Source organism: Talpa occidentalis, unplaced genomic scaffold (assembly GCF_014898055.3).
Source record: "Talpa occidentalis isolate TD23 unplaced genomic scaffold, MPIMG_talOcc4v2.1 talOcc4.696, whole genome shotgun sequence".
Taxonomy (NCBI): domain Eukaryota; kingdom Metazoa; phylum Chordata; class Mammalia; order Eulipotyphla; family Talpidae; genus Talpa; species Talpa occidentalis.
Window position 1 is genome coordinate 9,018 of NW_023605079.1, and position 11,482 is coordinate 20,499.

Genomic DNA, 11,482 nt, shown 5'->3' on the forward strand with positions numbered 1-11,482 from the left:
CAACTGCTGCGCCACCCGGGAGGCCCAAGAATTAAAGTTTTTAGTTTAGAGATTGCCCACGCATTGGCGAGGAGCAAGAACATTGGAGCGCTTGGCTAACTTTGTATCAGCTGTGTACACGTGCTGTGTATTCCACCTAGTCATGTTCTGAGGTCACACACATGCTAGTTTCCAGACTTCATCCTGTCACCACCCTCTCGTGGGTGGCACTCACCCATGTTTCCTCTTTCCACTCCTTCTTATGAGAGTGAAGTCATTCCAACCTCTCTCTTTCTTAGCCTCTAACATGCTTCTCAGTCCCCCCAGTGCTCTTGCTGTGTGACGGGCTCCTCTGGTCACCCCATACATGGAGACACAGTGAGCAATAAAGAAGACATTACATGACCACTGGCCCCCACTGGCAACTTGAAAATGGTGTTTTATACCCCACAGAAGTTCTATATTTAAAGTTTTTCTCTCAGTTTTGCTTAAATAAGTTCATTCCCTGACCAACAAAAACCCCATGGTTACCCCTGCAAGCTTTCCAAAGTCCTGTCATACACCCTTTAGAATTATCAATACTGAAAGCCTGAGATCAAAGATTTCACTGCAAGCCATTTTTGCCTTTTAAATGTAAAACAACACCTGCACAGAACAAAAGACCAATACCTTTAATGCATGCAAAAGTAAACATTGAAGTTGTGGTTTATTTTTTAATCGTTTCATGGAATTGAGCCAGATTTTACAAAATCTGCAGGATTTTCTTCTACTGTAATTTTTATGCTCCTGTTTTCTTTTGTCTGGTTTGTGAATAGCTAGATCTCATGGTTTTCCTTCAGCTTCTGCCACTATTAGCCCTTTGTATCATTCAGCGTGTCTTTGCATAAAGAAGGAAAGCCTCAATCTCTTTTAGAAACTTCACTTTTTTATATAGTATTTCGCCAATGGTCAGTTCAATGTAAATGGTAAATCAGTTTAACTGAACTGAATTCAACTATTGGGTACCTGTTGTACTCATCACTGGTCAGTTTGAAATATGTATGTGTTGCTGAAAGATTTATAACCTTCATTCCAGAGCTACTTCCTTCTACCATGAGTTTTATGAAATAGTTCGACCTAAGAGTGCTTCTTGAATTACAGAGCCTGGTAACCATGAAGGCCCCTGCCAAAAAGGTCCCTCACCTTCCACAAAGCCTGTCCCATGAGCCTACTGTGGGAGCTGCAATCAGACCACTGTAGCCCCACAGGCCTTCCCTGGGCACCTGGGTTGGAACACTCAGCTATCCAGGGTCCCCAAGGTCAAAATGAAAATTTGTACGACTATTCTCTTTCAATTCCCCCCCTCCATCTCTTCCTTGGAAAAGTGAAAATCCCCTTCCACTTGGCAGAACAAACCCCAAGTCACTGCTGCTCTTCATTCCAGGTGAGGTAGGAAGTAGATTTTAATAACCACACAGGGGAGGCACAGAGAAGAAAGGATTAGCTTGGAGATGCACTGAGTTCAGAGGAAGTGGTTAGATTGCAATGATTTGATCCCAGACACTGTGCAGGAATCTAGACTAGCTTAGTCTAGACTCAGTTCTGTTTCCCAATCAGAAGAAAACACTTTTTAGCCACACTGTTTTCCCATTTTATTTCACAGCAAACAATCATGGAGATGTACAGTTGTTACCTCCAAATGCTGAGGGCATACCTCTCTCTGCAAGACGCAGCCCTCAGCAGCTTGGTTGGTAGCGGTGTTCATTGTTTTTTGTTTTTTGATTTTGTTTTTTATCTGTGGAGGTAGATACCACTCTCCAGGCTTTGGCAAGTAAGGACTCCAAGGCTCAGCATGTGCGCTGAAACCAGATTGTAAAACTTATGTCACAAACCACCTCTTTTCACCTCTAAAAATCTCGTCACACTGGCAACTTCATCAAAAGGCTGTCCATCACTGTTCTGTCTTCTCTAAAATCCAGTCCAAGTATTCAGCAACTTTGGTGTAGACACCTGGGTGATCCCTGTGGCCACAGCCTTCACCCCAACTGGTGATGCCCACCAAGTGCCATATTCCTTTGTGTTTACAAGCTAAGGGACCACCTGAATCTCCCTGTCACAGAGGGTAGAAAAAGAATATGATAGAAAGTTAGGATAAATGTGCCTTTAAAGTTCTATAGTCACACAACACATCTAGTTTCTTAGAGTTTTTCCACTCGCTCAGCCTCATTAGCTGTTGGATGTGGTGAAAATGATGTAATTCAATAATATGGTTGCATTTTCTGTTTATTCCAACAAAGATATTTTGACATCATCATCCCTATGTCAAATCTAATGTCCTTATATTTTAGTACAGTTGTCTTACATACAATTCCCCCCCCCTTAAATACTGCATGTCTCTGCACAGACTGTGACATGTATGCAAACTATATGTAAATGACAGACATTCAATTTGGTAAAAGTTACAGAACTATCAGATCATTTGGTTCTGAATTTTTTTTAAAAAACACTAGAATGATGTACTCTTGGAAAATATACTTTTAAATGAATTTTCTCAGGTTGCTGTTGGAGTTTTCTCATAATTGTAAGCATTACCTTACAAGCATCTTTCCCGCCTTCTTTATAGCCAGCACAAATCATCTGCTTGGTTATTTCATAATCGCTGTATCTTTTCTGGCATTCTTCATTTGTTACCAAAGGAATACTTGCCTTCTGGAGGATATTTTGGATTTCACCTATGAAGTACCAATATATAACTTCAGAAGAAGAAAATATAATATGAAAACAAAACTATAGCCTTGAGGGATATGGGAAAGATAAACTTTTTATTAAGATCATTTTTTGGGTAAAATTAGTAACAGTGAGAAAGTAGAATTATACACACAGAGAAACAGGAGGGAGATTGGAGAAGGGAAGGAGAAAAGTAGGGAGGGAGGGAAGGAGAGAGAAAGAGAGATTGAGAAAGACAACTAGTGGCTTTTGATGCAATGTTGGGAAAACCCTGCACCAGAGATTTTGCTTTCGTATTCTCTGCCATCTTCTTGTCTCAATAGAAATTCCCTTTTATCACCTACCATCCCAATGCCTGGAAGTTCTTACATTTCAGGATTTGTTTTATATACTCAAAATGATAATTTTAAAGTATATGATGTTTGAAGAAAAAACCCAAACCTCTAGCAACACAGGAGTGTTTTGTTTTTTGTGTAACTGCAAGCGAGCATTTTCCATGAGGAAACTTTGTAAGTAATGACGTGTCCGGATTCCCCATGGACATATGTTGGGAAAGCTCTTTGTTTAGTTGGGCTAACTTTTAATTTCTTTCTGTGTCAAGGTATTGGTCAAAAACTTCAAAAATTTGAATTCATTGGATAAAAGACTAAATCAAGAGATCCTCAAGCTCTCTCCAATAACATGCAAATATTCCCTATAGTGTCTATCAGGAACATAATTTGGGGAAGAAAGAATGATCTGTTTCCTGGAAAATTGAAATACTCCATGTATCAATAAGCAAGGATTTTTAACAAGGCTCACCGAAAGAATTCACATGGTTTATAAACGCAGATAGAAAAAAAAAAATCTTTATTTTAACTAACCTCCAACTGAACCCTAACACTCCCTTCAGTTAGGAATAGAGGCAACACACACAGTATTAGCAGAACCTATGACTTCGCCATCAATTATATGTAAATTATTTTAATAACTATTGCAATTTCATTGGCTTCCTTTATAAACTCATGTATCTTACTGAATTATTTAAAGCATTGGTAGGGAAGTGGATCACTGGTTTCAGGAAGTGTTCATGGAAACATACAAAAACAAAACAAGACCATACTAAGTGCCATAAAGAGAGAAGGCAAGCCTGCCTATACTGGTCATTCATGTGGCGGGAGAACCACGTCCTGGAAAATAAGAACTGTAAATACTGAGGATAGGATGAATAGGCTGGTCTTGTTAGCCCCGTATGGGTGTGTCCTTTTTGTGAACTCAAACAAATGATCTTAATTATAAAGTAAGATGATTAAAAGGTCTTCTAACAAAATCTTCCAGGCTCACTTATCAAGAATCACTGGATAAATATTTGGGAATGAGTAGATTGAAAAGATCAAGACGGTATATGCAATTTTAGAGAAAAGTCAATTAAACTGATCTACTCAATGTACTTTGATACATAAGATTTGCTTTAGGAACAACATTTAAAATGTCACGTCATACCTTTTTCCTTTGTGAAACCCCATCCAGTTACCCAACAGTTGGTATAAATTGTATTTATGTTGTGTTTGGAAGGTAGGCATATTTGTTTTTGTAATTCTGAAAGATAATTTTTAAATTAGGGCTTGGTTAGACAAAATTACAGATGTAATTACAGACTTGAATAATGCATGCTTTACTTTACCCATATTCTCTTACAGTAGAGTAGCACCAAAAATAACATTTTTGCTTTCTGTTCAACTTCTTTTTAAAAAAATGTTGATTTGTTTGTTGAAGAACTGGAGTGCAGGCCAGAGGTGCCAGGGGTGAGAGGATTTACCAGAGACATAGTAGGGAGCAGAACAGATGGATCTACTGAAATATACTGCTGAGGGGAGCCGCAGTTGAGACAGAAGAGGTCTGCTGCACCAGATGTGGGTTAGCTCCCAGCTGGGGATTGAACCTAGGCCACAGAGGTGATAGCACTGAGACTTAACCCATAGGCTACCAGAGAGGCCCCTCTGTTCAAATTCTAAGGGCAATGGTTCAAGAAAATTTCTCACCATCAGTGTCATTCTTACATGATATTTTTGGTATTAATTTTTCTGGAGACATTCTAAAACTCAGAACCCAAATTTACTGTCAAAAGAATGTAAAAGTTCTTGTGTCTTACTCTGTGTGCTACACTTAATAGTAATGGCCAAATGTCTACACTATTCACATGCTATTTGTAAGTGCTTTAACTATTAAATTTAGTTACTAGACAAATCAAGGTGTGATTACCATGCCCACTTTACAGATGAGGAAATCAGAGATGCAAAGAGATGAAAGAACCTTGCCCAGAGTCACAGTCCTTAATGGACAAAAGGGAATCTATGACTATGGAGATCTTTACCTCCTATGGCAGTACCTCCAGCCAAGATGCCACCATCTTCCTAGAGCTTTCTATTGCATCACTCTCTACTCAATTTACTCCTGGAAATTACTATCTTATCCCACTTGCCATCATATATTCTTGGTATGTCTAAGCCCAAGGCCATGGAAATTCTGCTACTCTTGTCAAAGGAAAAGAACATTTCCCAGATGACAAAAACATTCTTATGTCTATTGTTTCAGTAATGTGGCACTTAGCATTCCTACCTGAAGGAACTAACTCAAGTTTCTTGCCCTGCAAGTAGAAGAAATTTTGTTTTTGTCAAGCATAGGTTTTAATTTCCTTGATGATTCTTGCCTTTTCCCCAATTCCACCAACCAGAAAAAGACAACCTTTCCACATTCAGATCGCTCAAACTGATATGAAATTTTTAAACAAAGCAATTCAGCTATACAGCTTCTTCTGAATGTGCTACGTACCAGTGTAATTCAAAGGTGCCTCAAGTTTTACTAAAGCAATATCATGACCACTTTCTGAGATTTTATAATCTTGGTGAATAATAATCTCTTTAATTTTTGAGACGGGTGTTTCCATTGTTATCGCCGACAGATTTGAAATGCCACTATAAATTCTCCAAATATCTGGGAAGGAAAGCCTAGGAGGGAAAAATAAAGGCCTTGAAACCAGGAAGACTGGCCTTTAGATTGTGATTTTTCCTTTCTCTTTCTCCCTCAAAAAAGAACTGGGAAGAAAATGCTGCCTATGACATATTTTTTCTTCTCTAAATTCTCCCCCTGGCACTTTGTCCTCACTAACAGCAGCAGTGCTGAATCTCTGAAGATTTAGATAAAAAAACCTGAAAATGTACATTTATATAATTATTTCATGTTTACTGTAAATACAAATATAAGAAAGTTGCTTTTTCATTTCTGAGAAAAGTTATGGTAAGGAGAAACTCTAGCATTTTATCACAGAAAAATCAGGTTCAGTTCACCACATCTGAAAGCAGTGGCTTCCATGAAATTCAAAACCGTCAGAAGATACACTGGGCCAAATTAGGGAGACTTCAGCTCATTTAAAATATATCTGGTGGGGAGACGAGGGAATACGGTGATGGACCATGGGTGCTTTGGTGGTGAGAGAACTATGGTGACCACACCTCAGGGGAGAAATCATGTATCATCCAAAAATTAACAATGTAAGAAAAAAGTACTATAAAAAAAAAAAAAAAAAGAAAAAAGTACTATATCTAAAAATGGATAAATAACAATAAATAACATAAAAATTATTTAAAAATAAATAAAAACAAAAAGGCAAGGGATAAGTTGCACCCTGCTCCCCAAACTCACCCATCAAAGCAGTGGGCAGCAGTCAGGACCCACTGCGGGCTGATGATGGAGCCTCCACACAGGTGCCTCTGAGCTGGCAGCCTAGCTTGCATGCTCACCTGCCAGGGCCACTCTCCCCATGCTGAGTCTGTTCCTCCAACGATGCGTGAGTTTGCATTTGTTGTGCAAACTAAAATGAGAATGTTGGGCAGTTGGAATTAGAGGGGAATCAGAGTCCTCTTCTGCCTAAGGGAACACACTACATAATCCCCGTTATGTATTTCACAACTTGGTACTAAGCAAGCTAGACAAACAAAAGCAATACAGACATCTGTTTACACCTCTGGAAAAGGAAAGTGTACTCACCAGAGCCATCTCCCCTTTTACACAACCTCAAAGAATAACCAGAGATCACTTGTGTCCTGGATGTAATCCTGGTAGGGGAACCATCCAAAGACAATCGCAAGGAACATTTACACCTACGTAAAATGACCAGAATAAAGATCAAACTTCACAGAAAAGGAAGGCTCAGGAAATTGTCTTGCCAACTATCTTCGAAAAGGAAAGTTTCACTAACTTCTCTCCTCTACAATCCTCTGGGAGTAAAGAATAAGTGAAAAATTGACAGCGGATCATCTTTGTACAAGTCTCTTGGCAAACATTCACTCCTTCCACGAAGGTCACATTCAGTTCTTCCCCTCCGAAATCAACTCTTGAGTGAGTTTTGAAATGGCAGGGCTCTGTGCCAATTATAAACATAAAAAAATGAAAACAGCAATAATTCACCATTACACAACTTCTTAGTGAATTTAGGATTACGTCAACACTATTATTTGTCAGCTGATCATAAAATTCATCACATTTTATGTCACATTATTATTGAATCAGATTACCAGGCAAAGTTTTTGAGCAGGTTAAAAGGCTGTATCCAGATATGGCATTTTCCTGAGGAGTGGGGGGACTCGGTGCCCCACTTTTCGAAGTCTTAAGGAAACAAATATTTCTATTAAAAAAAAAAGTGAGAGAGAAAGGTAAATACAAAAACACCTCTGTCAAAAAAAGCACTCCTGAAAATTCTATTCTTCTGAGAAATATTCTTCAAAGTAAATCAGGCTATAGTACTCTAATGAATTATAGAGATTAAATGTAAGTCAAGCCACATCTTATGGAAGAAAAATGATAGGCGCAGATAGCGTGAAAAGAAAATGGTAAAATTGCACCTTCTAATTGAAAAAAAGGAGGAAAGAGCATATTCTGGGGATTTATGTTCCTGTTGTGCTTATGTAACCACGGCCCCTTCCTTTGGCCTCATCTTGTATATGAAGGGTGGGTAATCTGAGGGTAGAAAGGTAGGAGCAGAACCTTGATCAGGATAAACATAGCTCTAGTTTCAGAAACAGAGTAGTTAGAGCCAACCAGCTTAAAGTATAAGCTGCTGGCAGGGATTTTACTTGAGGCTAATTCCAAGCATTAAGGTCCTTTGTTTCCCACAGCTGGTGTTCCTTGCTTCAATGCTAGGTTTAAGGAAAAGAAGGCTGGCAGAAAACTCTGCTAATCTTTTAACTAATCTGCACCTGGAAGAAAAGCACTCAAACTGCGTTTAAGCATTTTGAGGGAAATGAATAAAACTTAAGAAAAAACTCAAGCTATGAAAGTACGTGACAGGATAGTACTTGTATTACGCATTCATACTCGCCTTTGGGATTCGATGGTCCATGTATTCGGATAGAAGGTGAAGAAGTGGCAGTTGGGGTGATAAGTGCAGATGGTTCGACATACAAGAGCGTCTGGAGCCTTAACTCTGGCAACATCCACATCAGTAAAGGCAAGATGTTGGAAGATGTTCATGTTGCAGCCTGTGGACTCGCAGAAGGAGGAAAGTCGTCAGCATGTGACATAATGCTGAGGAGATTTTGACCATTTGTAACTCATAGCACTAAACACCTAAGTGCAAAAAATGTCTGTTAAAGCAGCCCCAAACGTGTTTGCTGTTTAAAAGAGGAAAAAAATTGATCTAATTCTGATAAGTCAGATTCATATGTCAGAGGAATTAACTAGCTCTGCCTATACTACCAGTCCCATCCCCAACCAGTGCAAACAGCCTGAGTTCCCGTCCCTGAGTTCCCAGCCTTCGGAACACAAGGAATTGTCTTACGTTTTTCTGAATTTTATGAAAAAAAATTTTATAAAAAGAGAGAAACAAAAATTTCAGATAACTAACAAGAAAACCATGTGTCCATTGATTAGAACAGGAGAAAACCCACTTTCATTGTCCTTATATGATCTTATTTTATAATTCCACTTTTCTATTATTCACTTAATTTTATAGTAGAAATCTAACAAAATTATGTTGGCTAAAATATCATAACAGCAATTATTACGGGAAGGACAATTATTACGGGAAGGACAAAAGAATACTAATTCAAGCAGTTGGATCAAAAGAGAGCTTCTCCCCATAACATAATATTAACTTTATGTAGGTGGTCTAGGAAACAAGAACTCAACTAATTAAATCTTTTTTAAAAATCAGAGACTCTTCAAGCTGGAGGAGAATTTAAGGGGTCATCTATGCCAAGCTATAATTGCATCTTCTCAAGGATATCCCTGGCAAGTTTTTCAACGTTGAATTAGACATCTATAGTGATAAGGAGCTTACTACCTCATGGCAAGACCCATTTCTTTTCTGGACTATGCTTAGGTGTTAGGAAATACTTTATTTTTTTTAAATCAAGGTAACATTGGTTTGCAGCGCTGTATATTATTTAGAGGTATAGGATTCCCCCCTTCAGGTATAGGTTACCACGACACATCCACCCACCCTACCTCCCCACCCCCACCCTCAAGTAGCCTCAAGTCTACAGTCAGATTTCTAGGGCTTGTTATTAGTTCAGTTTTATATGACTCTTTGTTTTGTTTTTCCATATTCCACAAGAAGCTCATGAAAGCTCAGGTAAAATGAGCTCAAAGCAATCCAGACCTAAACACATCATACTCAAACTGTTGAAAGCAAAAGATAAAATATGTTGAATGAAACAGTAGAAAAAGAACTTGTCATACACAAACTGCTCCCAGTAAGAGTAACCACTGATTTCTCATCAAACCAATAAAACTCAAAGACAGTAAAATGATAGATTCAAAATATTAAAAGAAAAAGACTATTAGCCAAGAATTCTATGTCCAGCAAAGCTGTCCTTTAAAAATTCTGGGGAAATTATAAATCTGAAATTAAAGGGATTGTAACTAAAAACTATTATTAGGAACTGTATACTAACAAATTAGAAAAACTAAACAAAATGGACAAATACCTAGAAATACACAAACCATTGAAACTGACTGAAAAAGAACTAGAAAATCTGAATAGTCTAATAAAATATAAAGAGACTGAATTTGTAATCAACACTTACCCACTGAGAAAAGCCAAGGCCTTTACCACTGAATTCTAATGAATGTTTAAAGAAGAATGAATACCATAGAGAAAAAGTAGCCAGACAATTACCAATTTCTGAGAGTGCACAGGGCTTCAGTGAGAATCCAGATGCCACATTATCCAGGACTTTTATACTTGTGGGTGTACCTCCAGGACTGTGCTTTAATATGCAGGTGTTCCTGAAAGCAAGAAAAGAGGTTACTCTGCTTCGTAAACATTGAGTTACATGCAGCAGTCCACTCTGAGTTGACAGGATCCATGATGGGTGTAAAATAAACAAAGTAATGAGAATAATGGCTTTGAAAATGAGTGGGTTAGGTGTTTTGCATTATTAACCAAATACACAACTTTTCCCCCTGCAGAGGAAAAGTTAGTGAGAATGGGGTGGGAACTTTATTCTTTAATACTAACCCTCATTCCACAAGAACATGCTCTCTGTGGGCCAAATGAAAATTATTTGCTTTGGAAAAATGATACCAAAATGATTAAGCAAATAAAGGGAGTAGTTAGGTCTAAAAGCCTTGTTTGTTTTTCTGCTGGGAAAAAAAAAAGGTTACAATAAACAGAAATCCTAAAAAGTACCATCAGAAAGAACAAATGCTATAAATTTTACTCACCGATATCCTGCAATAAATTTTTCTGTGGCATAGGTGAAAAATTGGCAGAGGATATGTTCGTACATCTTTTCTGGCATTCTTCAACACTTTCAACTTTAGATTCATTAATATTGACTCCTCTAATATCAATTCCTTTATAAATGTCACGGTGCAAGCTGTACAGATAAAAACACATAGAGCAAAATTCAGTATCCTTTCTAGAAGTAGATCATCCACTGTTTAACCATTTGAGTAGGGTAATTTGGAAGAATATTAGTCCATTTATGATATCTTCCATATTAACTAGGGGCTTTGGGATTTTCTTATTTGTCACTAAATTATTATACTGCACTTGAAATAAATACATTCTAATAGACGTTAGAGCACTGGCATGAAAAAAGGGCTACTGTACTTCCAAAACTATAAGGTATGTGCAGCCATAGAAGTAATATTTCATGTTAAAATTATTGAATAGTGATAAATAAGGCAGTAATGTATAAATAAGGCAGTAATGTATATAGGGATTGGCCTTCAACCTCTTGCGCTGAGAGGGTTTATCTCTGTGTTATTTCTTGGTATTCAACTACTCCTGTCTGCTTGTGAATTACATCTTAGCCCTGTCATTGACATCTATGTGTCAAATCATTTTAAAATGTGAAGTTTTTATATATGTATGATGAAACCATTTTTGTTCTTACTTTAAAATTATGTTATGTTCCACTAAGAATCTTTTCAGTTGAAAATATAGATAGGCCTCCCTGGTGGCGCAGCGGTTGAGCGCTGGGTTGCGAAGCTGCCCGCGGCTCTGCGGTGCCGGTTCGATTCCCGGCTGCTCCCCGGCTACCGGAGGAGGGTCCCACATGGCGCGCAGACCTCTCCTGCCGCCCGCTGCTCCCCTCAGAAGTGTGCTTCAGTCCTTCTGCCTGTTCTGCTCCCTGCTCTGGCTCTGGTGAACTCTCTCACCCTCCGCGCTTCTGACTGTACCCAGTGCATGTATAACAAAAACAAACAAACAAATAAATAAAAATAAATAAAAACATGCCTCTATAAAAAACAAAACAAAACAAAACAAACCTAGGAGTTCCTAGGCTAACATATTAAAAAAAAAAAGAAA

At 38.2% G+C, this 11,482-nt stretch overlaps 1 protein-coding gene across 1 annotated transcript; it reads right to left on the reverse strand.

The window, feature by feature from the left end:
• Window positions 1-1,899: 1,899 nt before the first annotated feature.
• LOC119230348 (plasma kallikrein-like) lies at window positions 1,900-8,172 on the reverse strand. The gene is made up of 9 exons (XM_037491379.1): window positions 8,033-8,172; window positions 7,239-7,370; window positions 6,923-7,085; window positions 6,712-6,824; window positions 6,367-6,535; window positions 5,497-5,672; window positions 4,168-4,263; window positions 2,551-2,690; window positions 1,900-2,068 (listed from the first exon to the last, which is right to left on the reverse strand). The coding sequence occupies exons 1-9, from the start codon at window positions 8,160-8,162 to the stop codon at window positions 1,910-1,912; spliced, it is 1,278 nt and encodes a 425-aa protein (XP_037347276.1). The 5' UTR covers window positions 8,163-8,172; the 3' UTR covers window positions 1,900-1,909.
• Between the last annotated feature and the right edge of the window lie 3,310 nt (window positions 8,173-11,482).

Bases quoted from the DNA above. Each gene is read 5' to 3' on its own strand.
- LOC119230348 (XM_037491379.1), bottom strand. From the start codon at position 8,162: ATGTGGATGTTGCCAGAGTTAAGGCTCCAGACGCTCTTGTATGTCGAA. The intron at 6,536-6,711 runs GTGAGTACACTT...TTCTCATTTTAG, and splicing joins TAAAAGGGGAGATGGCTCTG to TTTGCACAACAAATGCAAAC. The intron at 2,691-4,167 runs GTATGACGTGAC...GGTACTTCATAG, and splicing joins GGGTTTCACAAAGGAAAAAG to GTGAAATCCAAAATATCCTC.